The following is a 20612-nucleotide window of genomic DNA, read 5'->3' on the forward strand; positions in this document are numbered from 1 at the left end:
TAATTTTTGAAGGAAATTGATTTTCTGATCCAATTTTTCAAAAACTAATTTTATGAGAGTTCTTCTTTCACAATATTTGATTGGTAATAGAAATTTTAAAATTTGAAAGTAACTAAAATAAATTTTGTTACAAATTAAAAATAATTCATCCTTTTAAAGCATCTCTAATAATTTTCTCTAGAGCTTCTATAATAAAAGATTTAAAAAGGTATTGAAGCTTAGATAACATAATATATATCTATCGATAAACAATATCTATTTAAATTTTTTTTAAATAAATCCTGTTTAAAATTTAAAATGAAATGAGTTGATATATTTTGAAAGAATAGAAAAAAAATATATGAATTGATAAGGAGAGAAGAGAGAAAATATGCTGAATTTATGATTCACATTTTCTAATAAATCCTTTACAAACAGAGAGTTTGTTAGACAATTCATTTTCTAATAAAATTGTGTCATTTTGAGAAAAATAAAAAAGAAATGTGCACAAAAGATTCCATTAAAAAAAAATTATACACAAACGTTTTTATTATTTTTGATAATTTTTTTATTTTTTATCGTATTATCCATAATAATTACTCTTTGTTTTCGATATAGATATATATATATATATATGTATATATACACACATACACATCTAGATTCAAAATTATAGTCATATTTGTGAAACTACAGAAAGAAGATGTGCACATATTATCTCATTAACTCACTGTGGAAATTTTTTTTCTTTTTGATATAACGGTATATGAATGACTCTTCCTGGTTTTATATATAAACTTGGTTTTAATGCTAAGTTTGAAATAAATACACTTATAAAAAATTTTTTTTAAAAAAAAAAAAGAAAGAAAAAGTCATATGAACTTATATTATTATAATTTTTTTTTTTTTGGTGTATGTAGGAAAATATTTTTTATTTAATTATTAGCTATTAATATTATTATAGATCAGTTAGTATCCATGATTCATGATTGATATTATGTGGTGATGATTATTTATTTCGTGCAGTTATAGTATAATCAATATATAAGTCTCTTAGTTGTATATTGAAGATATGAATGAATGAAATTTATTCTTAATCAAACCCTATCTTTATCTCTTTCTTTTCTACCCATTTTTTCCTTCTTTTCTATCTAAAACTATTGTTTTCCTTTAGTAAAACGAAAAAGGCATCATTTGGTATCAGAGCATAATAGAAGCAGAGTTTCATAAAGAAGTTTGAGCAATTCCAGCCAAGCATGAGATAAACTTCCAACATATTAATATGACACTTCAGATGATACTAACAGAGTTGCAAGCATTGCATGTTCATCAACTACAGTAACACACAAAAACTCTGATGGCGGGCACTTCATTGACCCCAAATCTACCATCGATGGAGGTGTTGAGGAGTTGCTTTTGGTCGTCTATACTCCTATGGTTGGCAAAGCTTGCCAAAAGTACAGGAGCATCTTCGAGTAACCTCAATGTCTTTATATAAATTTGAATGATAAGGGAATGAATGAGAAGGGAATGATTCCAAAAGAATTAAAAGGAAAAGTCCATTTCCCAAGATAGTCCAACAATACTCACATTTTTCCTGGATTTGGTATGACTTTGGACAATGTAGAAGCAATGCACAACGATATGTTGTTGGGCCTCAATTGAAGCCCTAAAAGATGATGCTATCTAAGAGATCCAGTGGCTTTTCTCCAAGAACACTACCTAATCTCATCTTTGAGGACACATATGTTACGAGAGGGGAGGAATGATATGGATTTAGATTATTATTATTATTATTATTATTATTATTATCATTTATGTATAGTAAATATATTTTTATTTAAGTATTAGTTATTAATATTATTATAGATCAGTTAGTGTCCATGGGTGGTATCATATGGTGGTGGTTATTTATTTCATATGATGGTGGTTATTCATTTTGTATGGTTAAATGAATATATAAGTTTGGTAATTGTATATTGAATATATGAATGAATGAATAAAATTGATTCCTAATCAAACTCTATCTTTATCTCTTTATCTTTTTCATTTCTATCTATTTATTTGCTGTTGTTTTCTTTTGATAAGAAGGAGCTTATCAAATGGAAAGAACTTTAATTATTATTATTATTATTATTATTTTAGTTGTAAGTAACTTATTTGCAAATCCCATTATGGTACGACAGTGATTAGCCTGAGCTTAATATTTAGGAAATAAAATTAAAAAAATTAAAAAAAAATTAACTGGATATTGGAGTAGCTTTTGTCCCACTCAATAAAGACATTGCGAAGTCAGTGCATGAAGGTTTAAAAATTTGAGGAAAGGTTTATGAGCAATTTAATATGATTTAATTTTGTTTTAAATTTTTAATGAGTTAAGAAAAATTGATTAGCTTTGATTACGCTGAAAACCAATCATATAGACTTGATTGAAATTTGATAAAACAACATTATGAAGAGTATAATTCAATGATTAAGACCCATCTCTTGGAATGAAATAAGAAAATTTTCTTTGTTTGGTTTAAAAGAACTCCAAAAGTTGCCAGTACCCATGTGGGAGTGGGATATCACATGGCCATCCTAACAGCCTTTTCCCATTCCACTTGTTATGAAGTGGGTCATAGATTCCCACCATATATACAATCCTTCCTTTTTCTTTTCTCTCTTTTTTTTTGAATTATTATTATTATTATTATTATTTGTTTATTTTTTCTTTTTATAAATTCTCACCTATCCACTATTTTAGGAAGAGTTGAAAAACCAGCTCCTCAATTACAATAAAGGTTGCAATATGTCTGCCAAACAATATCACGTCAATTTACTACTATATATATATATATACATATCTACTATTATAGTGATGTGGAATAACTCGCTTGAAGATTCTTGGTAACAAAACTGCAGCAACAAAATTAATACAGATTGCCATTTTTCGTAATAAACATTAACCTAATAAACAATATTAATTCTATTTATTTTCGGACAGTAACAATATTGATACAATTGTATTTTTATGTAGATGTTTTGGTCATTAAATTAAATACACTTTAAAATATATATTCTTTAATCAAAATTGGAAAAGTTGCACTTTCGGGTTTTAAATTTAAAGCATTATAATTTAAATCCTCAAGTTTTTAAGGGTGTATTTTAAATTTAATTTTAAAAAATTTCATTAATTTTTTGTTAATGATAATTTCAAAGACTGTAGACTTCTATTAATTTTTATAGAGTTTACAAAATTCTAAATGCCCGTTTATGAAATGGGAGATGAAATTATTTCAATTTTTGTCAATCAAATTAGATTATTCATAAAATAACATATTTCAATCAAATTCCCATTCAACAAATGAACCTTAGTAAGAGTTTTGCTATGTGTTATCATTGATGAAAATTAAAGTTGCATTTTTTGTATTTAAATTTAAAAGGTTATAATTTTAGGGATGTATTTTAAATTAAATTTGAAAAGATTTTTATTGTTTTTTTTAATAGTTGACTTTTCCAAAATTTATAGGCTTCTATTAACTTCTATAAAGTTTACAAAATTCTAAATGTCTTCTTGTGAAAGGAGACTGGAATGAATTTGATGAAATTATTTCAATTTTTTTTAATCAAATTAGATTATTCATAAAATAATCTAGTTCAATTAAATTCTGTACACCACTAATGAAAATCATTGGGTTTTTGTAAATTTTAATTGGGAAAATTAGTTCTTTTATTTCTTATGTTAAAATCCTAAAAAGTAAATTTTTTAATGATAACCATTTAACTTTATATCAAAATTTTAAAAATGAATTATTTAAACTGTCATCAAGCAATTGATAATTATTCACTGTGACAAATAAAATTTTGCTCCTAGTAAACTGTTATAGATTGTTGGTAATATTATTGTGGCAATATAAACTCTCATATATTCTTGACAATAAAACTGTGGCAACAAAATTAATGCACATTGCCATTTTTGTACTAAAAATTGATTATCCTAACGAACAATATTGATCCAATATATTTTTTCTGGAGAGAGAGAATATTGATACAATTGTTTTTTTTTTTTTTATGTAGATGTTTTGGTAATTAAATTAATTATACTTTAATTGGAAAAGTTGCACCTTTGGTATTTAAGTTTATAACATAACAATTTAGATTCTTAAATTTTGAATTTGTTACATTTTAATTCAATAAGATTTTTCTTATTAATAGTGATCAATAGTTATCAAGTAAAGTTTACTTAAATGATATTTCACTTACACTTATATTTAAAAAGTTATGAATTTAAAATACTGAGAAGAAGGGGGAAAATTGTTATAAATAATTAACAGCTCCATCATATTGAATTAATAATAAAAAGCAATTTAATTCTAATCTTAATACGTTGCAATTTAGATTCTTCAATTTTTTTTTAAATTACATTTGAATGCTCTGTTAACTACTATTTGCCAAAAAAAGTTTATTGAATGATTCAAAATGCAACAAATTTAAATTAAGGAGCTAGATTGCAAATTCTCCAAACTAAGGGGTTATAAAGTGTAATCAACCACTTTTTTATTCTAATATTTTTGTTAATTTAATCTATATAAGGTTTATAAATTCTACGTAATAAATAACTTTTATTTGCTTTATATGTAATAAATAAATTTGAGCGTATATATCAACATAATATTTATATAACATTTCAAAATTATTCATAAAAAATAACGTTTGGAAATTACTTGATCAAAAATACCAAAAAAAATAATTATTTTATGAAAAAGAAAATTAACCTAAAATCAAATAGAAATTAAGCGTTGCGCTTCTACCAAAAGACCAAATGAAACCTTATATTTTATATATATATATATATATATATATATATATATATATATATATATATATATATATATATTTTGGTAAACTTTGTAACTCTATAATATCATATCCTATGATATATATATATATATATATATATATGCACCAAGGCAATGATATTTCATTTCATTTCACTTTTAAAAAAAAAAAAATCATCTTATATATATTATTTTAAAAATCATTTTATTTATATTGTCATTATTAATTAATTGCCTTGACAATTGATTCTCAAATTGTTTCTTTATATATATATATATATTACAATTTGGAGGTGTTACTGATCCAAAGGCAAGGACGGCATCATCAATATCTTCCATAAGCTTTCAACAAATATGGGTCAATCTAACATGAATTTTGCATGCATGAAAGTACATATTTTCTTATTAATTTGATTAGCAAAAAAACAAACAAATTGCTTATTCATTTATGTCAAGCATTCAAAGTCAACATAGACAAAAAAAAAAAAAAGAAAAAAAAAAAGAGGAACTATAAGCATCATAGAATTGAAAATTTGACATTCACCCAAAAAAAAGGAAAAATAGAAAATAGAAAAAGAAAAGAAAAGGTGAAAAAAGAAACACGCTGCTATAATTGGACAATGGTTCGTCAGGACTCTTTTATTCAATCCGAACCCTTTCTATTTTAGGTCTGAAATCGAGAATTTTACTTAGATTTAAAAATTCACAACATACAGCTTTTCAAGATCCGTTCACCACCTTTCTCCCAAAAAAAAAAAAAAAACGATACGTTCACCACCCATGGATGATAAATCCAACGGTCAATAATTTTCCATGTGGGACCACTTCCAAAATAGAGAACGGAAAGGGATCCTAACCTCTCTGTCACAATAGACCACGCCACTCATGATTCCAAGCCATCTTCATACGTGCCAGGGAATAAAAGTCTACCAACAAAGCAACAACTCACACTCCACACGAGCGCACCCTCCATGGTCCAGAGAGGCCACAGCACAAACGCAAAGAGAGAAAATATAGACAAAGAGAAAAAAATATAAATAAAGAGGCGCAGATAGATAAAAATTAGAAAAATTAAGTTGAAAAAATAAATTAAATAAATAAATAAAAGGAAAAAGGTCAAGAGCGACTCCGCTGCGATCCCTCTCTCTCTTTCTCTCCATTTTCTTTTCGGTGGTCGCATAATAATCAGAGACGAAGGAGAAAGAGAGGGAAAGAGTGTAAAAAGACCAATTTGACCTTCGTCCTCCCTCTCTTTTTTCTTTTCTTTGGTCACCATGAACGAGAAAGCCAACGTTACCAAGGAGCTCAACGCCAAGCACAGAAAGGTCTTCTGTTTTTTTTTTTTTTTTTTTTTTTTTTTTGGGTATAAATTGGACACACCTGTATTTCGGAATTGTTAATTTTGCGAACCTCCATTTTTACATGTTTATATGGATCGTCGATCGTCGGATTATGAGATTTGATATTTTTTTTTTCCCCTCAATCTACTGCTTTTTACGCGGTTTTTACTGTTTGGTTGATGAGAAAGTAAATGTTTTAAATCTCGCGATGGTTGGAGTTGAATTGGCTTTTATTAGATTTGTTTGTTTTTTCGTGATTTCTGCAATTGAATGAAACATTGATGTGTTTGATTTTTGCGATTTGATCTTGTGTTTTTGTCCGTTATATGCTTTCGCATCGATTCATTGATTGATTTGATTGCAGCTAATGTATTTGAATTGTTGCCTGTTTGCTGATTAATTTTTCTAGTTTATTTGGATAATCCAAATTTGATCAGCTTTCTTCATCTGGTGTTGCAGTCTTCATACCGCTTTCTAATTTATGGGACGTATTTTGTGCTAAGGTTTAGGTAACAGCTGCTAAATGCTATTATACGAGCTGATTAGATGCATATTTATTATGATGAAGTTGTATTTTGAATAAATTGTGCATAAATCTGCCTTTAATTGTAACAAAATGTTATTATTAATTTGGAGTTGCCATTTTCCTTTGTTTGTGTTATGTATTGATTTGTTTATTGTGGTAAAATTTTGAGGTTCACTCTGGCAAAGGGTTTGCGTATGTGACGATACCTGGGAAATATCATTCGGGTTCCACTTTTAATTTTTGAGTAAAATCGTTTCTTTCTTATGCCCGGTTCAGCATGGTTACCCAATTTGCCTTTCGATTTAATCATTTTGGAAGCATTCATGAGATTTTACATTTAATCATATTTAAATGTTATAAAGATGTTTTGCTTGTGATTGGATTTACCTTCTCTATTTAGGCAAAATTTCTTAAACAGTTTACTTTTCAGTCTGGGTAATTTTTTTTTTTTTTTTTTTTTTGGTGTTTTGTTCGAATGTATTCTATTGCTGGTTGTTTTGGTCATGCAGTGGCACTTGATTAAGCAGGATGGATAATGTTCTAAGTGTTTAAAATCATATCGAACATATATGATGCATAACATCGATTGGCATGCATGTATTTGCTATTTATTATGACTTTCTTGTACTTGATCGGGAGAAGGTTGGTTTTCTGTGCTGAGTGTGCTGCAGAATATACATCATCTGCTATGTGCTAACTGTTCACCTTTCTTACTTATCATAACACTTCTAGATTTGGTAATGTTAGAATGATTTACATGCTTCCTAGGACCATCACAGCTATGCCTGAATTTCTTTTTTCTCCAACTAACTGTTTCACATTTGAGTTGTTTACATTTGATTTCCTTGATTATTGCTTGCTTTGAGTTCTTGAAAAACAAACTGTGCAAAATCCTATTGATTTGCCTGATGTTCCTTTTTTTCCATTTTAAAGATGGTTTTAAAACATATATTTTTCTGCATGTTAATCACTCGATGGTGTGTTTCTGCTGCTGGCCTTATGCTTGTTCTGTACTTTTTGGTGTATCCACATTTGAGTTACTTTAGGTGTCTAGCTTATGTTGTCAGTTTCTTTCATTTCCTTAGTGTTCTGTCTTCCAGTTTTCTTGATTAAATTCTTCGTCTTTTCTTCTTCTTCTTCTTCTTCTTCACCTTTTTTTTTTTTGGCTTTAAATGTATGCAGATCCTAGAAGGGCTTCTTAAATTGCCAGAGAATAGAGAATGTGCTGACTGCAAGGCTAAGTATGTATCTGCAAGAATAAAAAAGAATATGTTTAGATGAAATTGACCTAATGTCTATACAATGAACCAAGTATTTTTAACACATTTTTAAGGCTTTAACTAGGTAGTTTGATTGCTTTCCAGGGGTCCAAGATGGGCTAGTGTGAATTTAGGTATCTTTATATGCATGCAGTGTTCTGGGATCCACAGAAGTCTTGGCGTACACATATCAAAGGTGACAGTATTTCTTTTATGTTCTCTTCTTTCATAATTTGAATATGGAGGCTGTTTAAATTTCTGGTGTGTTCTCTTTCAGAGCATGATGAAAAATTTGTAATTAGGTTTAGTAAATTAAGATATGTGGATATACAATATTAGCCTCCCAAAATCATAATCATTTCATATTGACCTTCCATTTTTCTTTATATAAATGTTAGTTATTCCTTATGGACATGCGTATTAGAATTTAGAAAAAGAATACATTATTTTCACAATATGCTAATTTGAACTTTTATTGGCATATGCATCAGGTGCGTTCTGCTACCCTGGACACATGGCTTCCAGAGCAAGTTGCGTTTATCCAATGTTAGTTTTCCTGTTGGATCTCTAATTTGTTTTTATGTTTTTTTATATTGATTACCTTTGTGATTGAGGACATTATTTTTTGATACAGCAATGGGAAATGAGAAGGCAAATAGTTATTGGGAAGCAGAACTTCCCCCAAATTATGACAGAGTGGGAATTGAGAATTTTATACGTGCAAAGTATGTCTTAAATAGTTAATCATAGAAACTGCCGTCTATTTTTCTTGAACAAATTCCAGTCTATTTTCAATATTTTGATTGGTGTTCAGATACAGTGTGAAACTACTCCCTTTGTACTAATTATAGCCAATCTTTCAGGTATGAAGAGAAGAGATGGGTCCTTAGGGATGGAAAACCGCAGTCACCTTCTAGAGCACGGGAAGAAAAGGCATCCTCACATTGGCAGAGACCTGCAGAAAGAAGTGGCCATAGTCATACAGGTAGCTCCGAAAATTTGTTTGAGGAAAGGAAGAATGCACAACCATCAACTAAAAAAGAGAGTCTTCCTGCTACAAGAATCAGTCTTCCCGTTCCTCCGAAAGGGCCTGAACAAGTATGTTGAGATCTTTTAGTTGCTGTTGTATCTGTTCTCTATCCTTTTATCCATGTAATTTTGAGTCTTGACAGCTATATCTCACATTACACTTGTGTTAGTTGCTGTTAAGGAACTCTGTGTTGATTTTTATGTATGATTTCAAGATTGTTTGTTCATTTATTTTTTGATAATAGAGGTATGATCTCCTTAGAAAGATAAGTAATAACAAAGAATGGAAGCAACACAAGCTTATGCTGGGAATATTATAGAAACATATGCTATTTTGGCAATAATGCATTGCTTATTATTGGCATGGACAATGAACATTGAGAATCAAAGGAGCAATTAGGTTAAATTATCAAACAGATCATGTTTGAATTTAATCATAGAGTTTGATTTCATTGGGTTATTTACTCGTTGCACAAGATATTGCAACATTCTTTTTTTCGCTTCCATATCAATTTATTTTTTTCCCCCTACTTTTTAATCTTTTGTCCTATCTGTGATTAGAAATAGGCATAAACCTTCAAGGGGTTTTGATGTTTGCATATCTGTAATTGAACAGGTGACTCCTGTCCCAAGAACACAAGATGTTCAAAAAGTAGAACCTACAGTACCTCAGGCTGAAGTAACAAAGCAGGCTGCTGAAACTGCTCCTGTTGCCTCACCTCCAAAAGTTGATTATGCTACTGACCTTTTCAACATGCTATCCATGGATGGCCCAAGTGAGAACAGCACAGAGGCAGCAACAGCTGATGATAATTCTTGGGCAGGTTTCCAGTGTATGCCCTGCTTTCTCTCTAGCTGCAGTGTGTTTTCATGTTCTCAGATTGTCTTAGTTGACTAAGCATGCTTCTAGTGATAGATGTTAGTTAAGAGTTACAGTTGTAATTTCATTTGCAGCTGCTGAGGAAGCAACGACGACTGAGAAAACTGTTCAACCGAAACCCGTTGAGAGCAACAGCAAATCCATTTCAGGAATTGAGGACTTGTTTACCGATTCTCCTTTATCAACACCTCCTGTTGCAGAGAAACCCCAGAAAGATGTAAAAAACGACATAATGAGTCTTTTTGAGAAGGTCTGTGGTGCACATTATAAATATGATGCATAATGAAAATCTGTTAAAGTGTTCATTGTGTTTGATAGTTTGGTAAATAAATTAATATTTGTTTTGGTAGTTTGGATAATTGGTTCTGACATTCTTAAATTTTTTTTCAAAAGCTTCTTTTTGATTGTGAATGGTTGCAAAGTAAATCTTTTTTTTCCTTGTGCATTGTTTGGTATCTATTTAGTCATTATCTTATGTTAGGATTTGAATATATGCAGTCCAATATGGTGTCGCCATTTGCTATGCATCAACAGCAACTTGCAATGCTCGCTCAGCATCAGTCTCTTGTCATGGCTGCTGCAGCTAAATCTGCTGGGTCAGATCCGAAATTCCCTGGCATTGCACAACAACCTGCATCCAATGGTATTAACTTATCTACTCAAGGTTGGCCCAATGTTGGCTACCAAATTCCTGGCATGATGATGCCTGTAGGTGGGCAAGCTGATCTACAGAAGCTTATGCAGGTATAATACATGATAAGGCTTCTATTTATAATGCTATTTCATTCAACTCTACCTGGTGAGTTTTTTCACATTTTGCTATATTTCCTGGGTCAGGCAAGGAACACGGGAGCGGCACACCCTGCAGGGAGCTCTCTTCCATATTCAACATCTAGGTATGTCATAAATCCTGTCTCCTGATCTCATCAGAGATGAGCTCTGGTTGCTTATATAGTTAGTTAAACTTTTGCATCTTCACTGGCAAGTCCGAAGGAATTATTGTTAGTTTTTGTGCTACTTGCATAAAATGGTTTTCTTCCTAGGAAGTGTAAAATAATCAGTCATGGTCAAGCACATCATCTAATCCATGATGCTCAAAATAAAAGTGATTGCCTGGACTTCTCTCAATGACATTTTTAGGCTGGATACGTAAATTTCGCAGAACAAAAGTGAGAGCTATAAGAACAAATTCAGTTTTCGTCCAACACTGTCATTCTGAATACTTGCTTCAGTTGTTGTATTTCTAGTGGACAAGTTTAAACAAGTAAACTGAAATGTATAACATTTGGTACGATGAAAGTGATCTAATTTAGCTTTTCAATTAGGGTGTACATCTTTCATGTAAATGCTGTATGTAGATTTATATCAATTGCAGAATGATAACTCCCAACTCTTACCCCATTCGAGCATATTGGTTTGAGTATCTGTCTTGGTTCCAAAACATTAATATAACTAAAAAGATACATTAGTATAATGGATCTTGATTTTGGCTATGGAGTAGATAATGAATTTCTGCAATGGTGGGCTTTGTCAATGTGTTTTTAATTTCTGCTGCCATTTCTATTTTTGCAGCTTTTTTCCAATGGGCCAGGTTGCCCCAGCTAATGGTGTGGCAACTTCAGCAGCGAGCAAAACTCAATCACCATCTCCAGTGCCATCAGCATCTCCTACACAAACCGGAAAAGATTATGATTTTTCGTCCTTGACACAAGGGATGTTCGCAAAACAGTGAGTAGCCTCTTGGGGGTGATAATGCTGCTTGTCATACTATACAGAAATAGTTGAATTACAGAAAGATAGCTCATGTTTTTTTGTTTTTTTTGTAATTTTTTTTTTCCACCTGTACTGGGGTTGTAAACTATGTGTAGAGGGCCTAGAGGCAGTAACAATTTTCCATTTTTCATCTCTGGTTGGTTTTCATCATTTGTAAGACTAGGTGTATCAGGAGGAGTAATAAGACGATTCTTGAATGATTGGAATTATTTCTTTTCTCTTCTCATTGTTCTGTGGACAATTTTTGATCTAAGAAATTATGCTGATTGATATACAATATTTGGAATATCATAGCCTTTCCAACTCTTGTATGATTTATTTGATAAAACCGTATAAATTTTAATGCTAGAACAGCAATACATACATACATAAGGTACGCATGAATACGGATTAGCGTAGTTAGCACACAGATGTGATTCATCATTTTCGTTCTAATTTGTTAGATTACCAAGAGATTAATGTTAGGTTCATGTGGCACTTCATCAATCGTTATCCCATTTGGCACTTAATTTCCCCTCCGCTGTGGCACTTGACTCCTTGGATAGAGTACAAAAGCTTTAAAAATAAATTATTTACACAATTTATGCCGCAACACAAATTAACATGACATGATCCTTTGTCGAAGCCGACAAGTTTAGTGTAGTCCTTAAATATGAGCATTTTAAATTGTGGACTTTTGCTACAATATAAACCGTGTTAATAGCATTGCTCGACTTCGTTGTGCTTATCCAAAACCTTATTGTGATGATGTTTATTACATGACACCTCGCGCTTCAGGAGAGGCTACATTCTTAAGTGGTGGTATTAAAGCATTGGAGAGAATCTCTTTAAGTGATAAGTATCGAGTACTCAAATGATTTTATAAGGTAAAAATTCTTTTTGCGATAACTGTTAAAGCTGCAGATAAGAATGAATTTGTAGATATAAATTGTCGAAATATAAATTTTATTAAGATAGACAATTTTTTAAAAGACATTAAAATGTATTTCTATTATATTTTTGAATGTCACATAAATATTAAAATGTATTTTTATTGTCTTTTTGAATCTCATAAATATATTTGAATCTAGAAAAATTATAATAATATTCATAATTATAAAGTTTGAACAAAAACTAACCGTTCCAATCAAAATTGGATAATCCTATTAGGTTTAAAATTACAAGGTTTTTCTTTATCTAATTAGACATGTATCTATTTAATTTATTTGAAAAAAAATCCTAAAAAAAGAAAATTTGAACTTGATATGTTCAATTAAAAATAAATAAATAAACATGTTGAACTGTTTTTAGAGAACAAATTTTTAATATTTTTGATAGTATAATTTTCTCCTCTCATCAAAAAAAATAGATATTATGTATATATGGATCCATATAAATTTGATTTATTTCTCTCCTCATAAATAAGTAGATATTATCTATATAAATGTTATATAAATTCAATTTATTTATTAGAGAAGGGAATTGTACTCTTAGAGTGGATAGATTTTGTACAAAGGGACTTTAATCATTTGGATTGAATTTGATAAGGGAAGGGAAGAATCAAATCCACCTCCATTTCATCATTTTACCTTTCCGCCAACATAAAAGAAATTCAACACTTTTGGGCTTCCCTCTTAAACCCCACCACATTCCACGTGTCCAGCTTCACAGCCAACCATCCGAGCCTTTGTAATAATTAGCATAGAAACCAGCAACCTCAGATCATCTCTAGTAAGAAACTTGGATTTTTCAACACCAAATATTTAGACAAGTTCTTGGACTTTAGAGAGGAAAACAACAAATTGAGGCTGTTTGGTTGCTGAGACGATCGAAACCCAACCCCATGGCGGTTATACTTATATTCCAGATACAAGGCCTTACAAAAAGCGTTGGGACAGCTCGTAACCCACACGTGTCACTCAGTCAACCGTGGGGCGGTGCAATCGTATGGAACGGTTTGAAAATTCTTTCGTTGACTTTCTTCTTACCAACTACAGGTCAAAATCCAATAAAAAACACCCACGTATTGATTCAGAGCATTATGATTTTGTATAAGCCTGCTGGCCGCCAAAGTGAGATGAACGAATAAATGACGTGCCCTGTAGCTCCATACTGCGGTTGTTGATGCCATAAACAATAATGCTAGTAATTTTACTCCTTGGACCCTTTTTTTTTTTTTTTTTTGGGCTTTTGATGATTTTCAATGGTATCATAACTTTTGCTTATGTAAGATTTTAATTCCTGGTCCTGTGGCTTGTGAGTCCGTATCAGAAGAAAGGGACATGACAATAAAAGCTATTATTCTCAAAGTACGGCATCCTCAATTATTGGTATAAAATAAATAAATAAATAAATATTTGTCGGATTTAAAAAAAAAAAAATTAATGGCATTCGTTGTTTCTGTTTTAATTGTACGTGTGAAAGAAATTTAATGTCGATTGATATTGATACACTTTTTTAAAATTACACATTTAATTTTTCCTCCGTAAGATATGTCCCATTTGCAAAAAACAATTTTGAAATTAAAATCAAGTTATAGTAATCGAATAATTTATAAAATAAAACAAGTGTCAGCTTGGGGAAAACCAAGTGCAAACGTTGTAAAAGTCATTATTTTATAGGATAAAAGTTTCAAATTTAAATTTTCCAATATACAATATTATCAAAATATAATATGTTTATATATAAAATAAGCGAGCAAAGGAAAATTGAAAAACATGGGAATATTACTTGATAATTAATGTTACTTATTCAAGCACTTTATGCCTTCAATCAGATAAAGATTACGAATTTGAATTTTTCAACTTACAATATTGTCAAAATATAAATGTGTATATATATTAAATAAGCAAGCAATGAAAAATTGAAAACATAGGAAAATTACTTCATAATTAATGTCGCTTATTCAAGCAGTTGGTGTATGCCTTCAATTATATATTTTCATGAGCAAAATTGAAACTATAGAATTTGGTGGTATCTCAACTATCAAAATTTTGGCACACACGACACGAAGACATTATTTTACTATTTCTCTTTCCATCTATATATATATATATATAATGTCCTTCATTTTCAATGTGTAATTTGGTTTATTCGGCCCAATTCTGTTCGTGCTCTCTCAGTTCTCGTTCACAATTTCAATGAAGTGAACAAAACAAACTCAAACTAGGACCTAATTTCCACACTGTGAATAGTCCCCCTAACTAAGCCGTCCAATTGCAGCACTATGGAGGAGCAGAAACTTGACTTTGATATGCTTCTCTTCAAAATTTGGTAGAGATAAAGCCATTCGGTAACAAATACTGCGTGTATATATATATATATATATATACACACACACACACATAAGAATGATGGTATACCACTTTTACACAACTTTATCATTGTCTTAGTTACTTGATTTGGTATATCCCAAATTCCATACTTGTTTTGCCTATTTTCTGGTACCCCAAAAAAAATGTTAATTTATACCATAAAATCGCACCCTCCTGTTGCGTATTTCAATAGGTCAAGTTTTTTAGACATATGCAGCTGCCAAAAATACAGAAAAATACTTGCATCTTGTAAGACAAAGCTTGGTGCTTGTTACTTTGTCGGCTGTATTGGGACTAGGACTTGGATACTGCATGCAAATAATTCATGCCTAAGTAGATTAGCTTCATGGAAAATATGCTCTTTTTGCCAGTAATTTACAGACACGGAGACACCTAATTGGTAAGCCTAATAGTGGTTGGTGAGAAAGGCATTGATATTCGTCTTGTAATTATCTATATATATAAAGCTAAAAATGTGTCCATATATATTGGTGTTTGTTACTGCATAACTTGATTGGTTCGTTTTTCTTGGCGTCAGTGTAATACCAAAGTCATTACTATATAATAATAATAATAAAAGAGAACATTTTGTTGTTCCATATTATATTTTATGGAAATATAAGAAATTATAAGAAATTATAAGAAATTAACCACCCATTATAAGAAGCCAGCCACACGGAGGATTCACACGTTAGTTGTTATACTTCTAGCCCTTTGACCTTTATATGTATCATTAGTAAGGAATTTTATGAAATGGTTGAGATTTTTCGCTACCTCGTTCTTTTGAAAAAAAAAAAGTGAACAAATAAATTTATGGACTACTATAAATAGAATATAATGGAGCAAATCTATATCCCTACCATGTGGGCATTTTCTCATTTTTAAGCCAAATTGTATAAAATATGCTTACCCACCGTAATTTGCTATTTTTTTATAATGTAGACAAACACATTGTCATTCTATGTTGTGTGTTATTTTGTGGTCGGCAAGGGGTGGACTGACACACACACACATATACATATATCTATGGAGAGAGAGAGAGAGAGAGAGAGAGAGAGAGAGAGAGAGAGAGAGAGAGAGAAAGGGAAAGCCCCATTGAAGGTCCAACCCATGGGCCGGGGATTATGGATCCTGAAACACCTCCAAAGTTAACGGTCAAAAAAATTTTTTATAGCCGTTACGAAGACGTACCTTCTTAAATATTCAAAATATTCCTGACACACCTACTGGATAACGCATTAAATATTTATTTAGAACATGATAGGTTAGGCTTTCCAGGAAGATTATTAATGTAACCAGGATTAATAATAATAAAATTGTAATATATTTTTTAACCCAAAAAAAAAAAAAAATTTGTAATATATTCAATATATTTTTTTTAATGCTTATAATTAAGGAAGGAAAAGCCAGGAAACATCTGGATTGTTAGAAGGCTCACGATCAGTGTTCGGTGGGCACTAGAAAACATTAAAAATGAAATGCTAAAAAGGAAAGACTTTTTGTTTGCACCTCACAGTGCTAGGTTTTTTGGGAGAAGGGAGTGCTCTTCATCCCAAAAAAGACAGCTAAAAATTAAGCTTCATTGCCGACTTCAATGTACCTTTTTTTTTTCTTTTTTTTCCCCTTGTAAAAGGAAAAGTGCAGCTTGAGGCTTCCCTTTTATATCCATTATATTATTATCATTGAGCATTGACTCTCAATGCCAACAATGTTGTTCTTTTTTTTTTTTTAATATTTGATTATATGACGTTGAGACTGGTTTGAGAACTTGTGAGGAATATTACTCTCATAATGGGCATCATATTACAATTTGGAGTTCGATCAGTTTTAGAAGTCGATGTTAAAAACTATTCTAATAAATAAAATTCACACGGGATTTATGGCCACCAATCATTTAATTTAATTTAATTTTTTAAAAATATTTATATTAACTTTTATATACTGGCAAAAAAAAAAATTATATAAGAAGTGTATGTCTATGTAGTGGTTTAACTATGTAAACCAACTTTGTTAAGTGATGATTATCATATAATTCCAATATACTATTATGGGAGTTGTGAAATTATTTGCGGCCCTATAAATTGACACGAGATTATCTATGTGGAGGTTTCTAAGTGGTGCCCCACTTGACCCCACCCCATGCATACATAAATCGTCGACCACCAGTAAGCTTGAATATATATGGATCAGCAACAAAAGATATAATCTTAATCTAACCATAAAAGTACAAACAACAGCTATATATTCATGAAATTAATCATGCATGAACATAGTCTCTATCCATGCCGAGCTCAATCAATCTCAAAATTGTGTAGCAAATGTGGTGTTCATCAAAGAGGGTCCATGCTCTAGAAATTTATATTGTAAACCCTATTAATATACAAGTATAAAAAATAATATTCCCTATCCAATTATATGTATAATTTTTTTAAAAAAAATTTTAATTTTAATTTTAAATTATTAATTAAAATAATAGTATAACACTTAACGTACTAACATACTTTAACCTTATATATTAACTTTGATCTCTTTATATTTTATTGATTTCATATTACTCATTATACATATTGATGATCTAGTGTAAACAAGAAATATAAATCTAGAATATGAAGAATTGGAAGTTATAGATACGATTGTAGAAACTAAACTCTGTCATGGAGATTGGACAACATTCTCGTAATCTCTTTATTCCTATAGTGCTAAAATTTTTATTTCATACAAATATGAAATAGTATGATATATCATGAAATGGAAATTTATCTAAGCTCGTCAAATATAGATAAGCAAAAAGAAATAATACTATGTTATTAATATTTAAATTTTGATAGATAAATTTAAAAATGGTGATAACTTTTACATATGCAAAGACCAGCTTTTGAAACTTTTTATCTGTTTCTTTTTCAATTTTTTTTGGAGTAGCCATATATTTTTCTCCCATTTCAGGATGGCTACGTGGACGAAACCAAGCAATTGCTGACGTGTAAACTCTATCTAACTGGCAAGGCACCATGTCTCGGTTACCTTTCCAATTTTCATTTTATTTATTTTCTTCAATCGGAATCCATATTACCAAATTTTTTGGCCTCTTAAAAAACGGTGACCATCTCTAAAATCCAACGGTCCATATTCTATCCCTCATCTATATATATACACTACACACACACCCTCGTCCTTACTAAACCCACTCTGTTGCCTCTCTCTCTCTCTCAGCCAAATCTTCAAAGAGAAAATGGCGATTTACTCCTCCACATCCACCACCAACTGGACCTTCTCTCTCAAGCTCTTGCTCATCTCCACCGGAGTCTTATCCATGGCCTTCGTTATGAAGCTTTCCGTACCGGTAGTTACAGATTTCGTAGCCACCGAAGTGCCTTCAATTTGGAGCGTTGTGCTTTCTTGGTTAAGACCTCCTTACCTCTACATCCTCATCAACTGCATCATCATCAGCATCGTCGCCTCTTCGAAGTTGCAGCAGAAGGTTGAATATTATCCAGCGCATCCGCCGGAGATGGTGGTTCCGCAGCCGGTGGTGGCGGAGGCAGTCAAGGTTTCAGGCAGCGATGTGCGAACGGACTATGCGGAGGCGTACGGCGGCGCCGTTTTGACTGGTTACGGTTACGATGCGAATGCGATGGCAAAGGTGTATGATGGTAGTAGTGTTGCGGTGGCGGATGATGTGCAGAGATGGGCTGGAGTAGTGGAAAAAACCGTTTCGGATGTGAAGGAAATGGTGATTAACGATCAGACGGTTGCGAAAGGTGGTGATGACGTGGCGGTTGTATCGGCGTCGGTTGGTAAAGGTCTGCAGAGGAAAGATTCTTTGGAGGTTTTGTTTTCAAATGGGAATGAGAAACCGCCGGTTTCTGCCAGATTCGGTCACCGCAAAGCCGTCAAAGCAAGTCCTGAAGGTATTTATCGGCATTTCTCTCTCTCTCTCTCTCTCTCTATTAGAATATGAATACGTAAAGGCACCGATAAATGATCGCCGGTCATGTTTTTCTCTTTTTCCGGCGATATTTAAATTGAACTGGTTTTTTTATTAATTAAATGTCGAAATTGTCCTTGACCTGAGAGAGCGGACAAGGCGTTGCACGGAATTTGAAATGATAAAAAAGTGATAAAAACGTGAATAAGTGAACCTTCGCGGTTAAACAATTTATTTATTTATTTATTTTGGGTAGGTGGAAAGTCATTGGGAGTGTCGAAGCCGAAACGGCACGAGACGCTGGAGAGCACGTGGAAGACGATAACGGAGGGACGTTCGATGCCGTTAACGAGGCACTTGAAGAAGTGTGACACGTGGGAATCGCACGCACGGAGAAACATGCAGATGGAACAGAACACTCCTCCTACGAAACTGATGAAGAAGTCGGAAACTTTCAGCGACCGGAATGGCACCGGCAGCCCCGACTCGAAGCTGAGTCCGTCGTCGGGTTCCGGGAAACTGAAGAAGGAACCGTCGCTGAGTCAGGACGAGTTGAACCGGCGCGTGGAGGCGTTTATCAAGAAGTTCAACGAGGAAATGAGGTTGCAGAGGCAGCAATCTCTGAATCAATACCAGGAGATGATCAGACGTGGGGCCCATTAGATTTGCGTGCTCCAAATCAAAATGATCTGTTTTTCTCACCTTTTTTTTTAATCCTTTTTTAGAATGTGCTAACCAATTGGCGGATGTTTATTGGTTAGTTTTTAAAACTTTTTTTTTTCTTTATTTAGGATAAAAGGTGGGAAAAATAGACCTGTATACACATGTGGATTATGAAGTTTTTACTTTGACCAAATTTTCTTTGGCTGCAAGTAGAAATGGGTAAAACGAGAAAGTCTGTGTATGTAATGTAACCATGGAGTTTCAAGCTCTGTTACTCTGAGCATTACCAAGGGAGGACAAAAAAAAGAAAAAAAAAGAAAAAAAAAAAGGAAGCTCTGTTACTCCTGAGTTTTAATATTTATAAGGTTTTGAATTTTTTGTTTTTGATATACCTTTAATATTAATAGTTGGAAGAGCCTTTTTGAGGTTTGTTCGATCTTCTTTTTATGCTTAAAGTCTTCAATGTGTTTCATTGGTAATATTCTTTCCTCCATTCCCTGTTCTTGATAAAGCTTGTTATGGGTTTACAGTGTCATTCGTTTTTTCATTAATGACAAAATCTTCTTGGACACAAAAGAAACACAAGAATGAACAGTTCTACAGTCACATCACTATATACATTACGGTAAAAAAAAATAAATAAATAAAAATAAAAAAAACATAAAAAATTAGTCGATTCTATTTGCTCGGACAAATATGTCACTATTTACTTTTTTACTTCTAGTGTAAAATTTGAAGTTATATGGATGATAATTATTGTTGATTATAGTTAAAATTTGAAGCTATATATGGAGGATAATTATTATTGATTATAGTTTGTGTGGTTAGAAAATTGCTGAAATTGATGCAAACTGAGAGCCCTGACAGCGACCAAGAAACAATGATAAAATCGCGATTATATTGGCACCAAGGATGTGGCCAAGAATCCCCTTGAAAAGCGTGGTACCTGTGGATTACAGCTGCTTAAAATGTAATATGTACAATAAGCTTTGTGGATGGTATTCCCTTTCAGCATCATTACTCTGATCCACTCGCTCTCCCCTTTCCCATGCATACACCACTCCTACTAAGACACCGTTTGGAATACCATTTCAGCTTTTTTAACCCTTCTTTGGCCATCAAACC

General features: G+C 31.9%; 2 protein-coding genes across 2 annotated transcripts; both read left to right on the top strand.

The window, feature by feature from the left end:
• Window positions 1-5835: 5835 nt before the first annotated feature.
• On the top strand, window positions 5836-11815 carry LOC107430423 (ADP-ribosylation factor GTPase-activating protein AGD5). Its single transcript, XM_016041260.4, has 11 exons — window positions 5836-6124; window positions 7848-7906; window positions 8030-8120; window positions 8416-8470; window positions 8559-8649; window positions 8788-9022; window positions 9570-9786; window positions 9908-10083; window positions 10332-10577; window positions 10671-10729; window positions 11406-11815. The coding sequence occupies exons 1-11, from the start codon at window positions 6074-6076 to the stop codon at window positions 11563-11565; spliced, it is 1440 nt and encodes a 479-aa protein (XP_015896746.1). The 5' UTR covers window positions 5836-6073; the 3' UTR covers window positions 11566-11815.
• Window positions 11816-18067: 6252 nt separating this feature from the next.
• LOC107430433 (uncharacterized) lies at window positions 18068-19923 on the top strand. The gene is made up of 2 exons (XM_016041269.4): window positions 18068-18807; window positions 19081-19923. Exons 1-2 carry the CDS (start codon window positions 18129-18131, stop codon window positions 19485-19487), a joined length of 1086 nt encoding a protein of 361 aa, XP_015896755.3. The 5' UTR covers window positions 18068-18128; the 3' UTR covers window positions 19488-19923.
• The last annotated feature ends 689 nt before the right edge of the window (window positions 19924-20612 follow it).

Source organism: Ziziphus jujuba, chromosome 1, assembly GCF_031755915.1.
Source record: "Ziziphus jujuba cultivar Dongzao chromosome 1, ASM3175591v1".
Classification (NCBI taxonomy): Eukaryota; Viridiplantae; Streptophyta; class Magnoliopsida; order Rosales; family Rhamnaceae; genus Ziziphus; species Ziziphus jujuba.

Coding starts and splice junctions, on each gene's coding strand:
- LOC107430423 (XM_016041260.4), top strand. CDS start 6,074: ATGAACGAGAAAGCCAACGTTACCAAGGAGCTCAACGCCAAGCACAGA. Junction 8,650..8,787: donor GAGAATTTTATACGTGCAAA/GTATGTCTTAAA, acceptor CCAATCTTTCAG/GTATGAAGAGAAGAGATGGG. Junction 10,578..10,670: donor ATCTACAGAAGCTTATGCAG/GTATAATACATG, acceptor TTCCTGGGTCAG/GCAAGGAACACGGGAGCGGC.
- LOC107430433 (XM_016041269.4), top strand. CDS start 18,129: ATGGCGATTTACTCCTCCACATCCACCACCAACTGGACCTTCTCTCTC. Junction 18,808..19,080: donor CGTCAAAGCAAGTCCTGAAG/GTATTTATCGGC, acceptor TATTTTGGGTAG/GTGGAAAGTCATTGGGAGTG.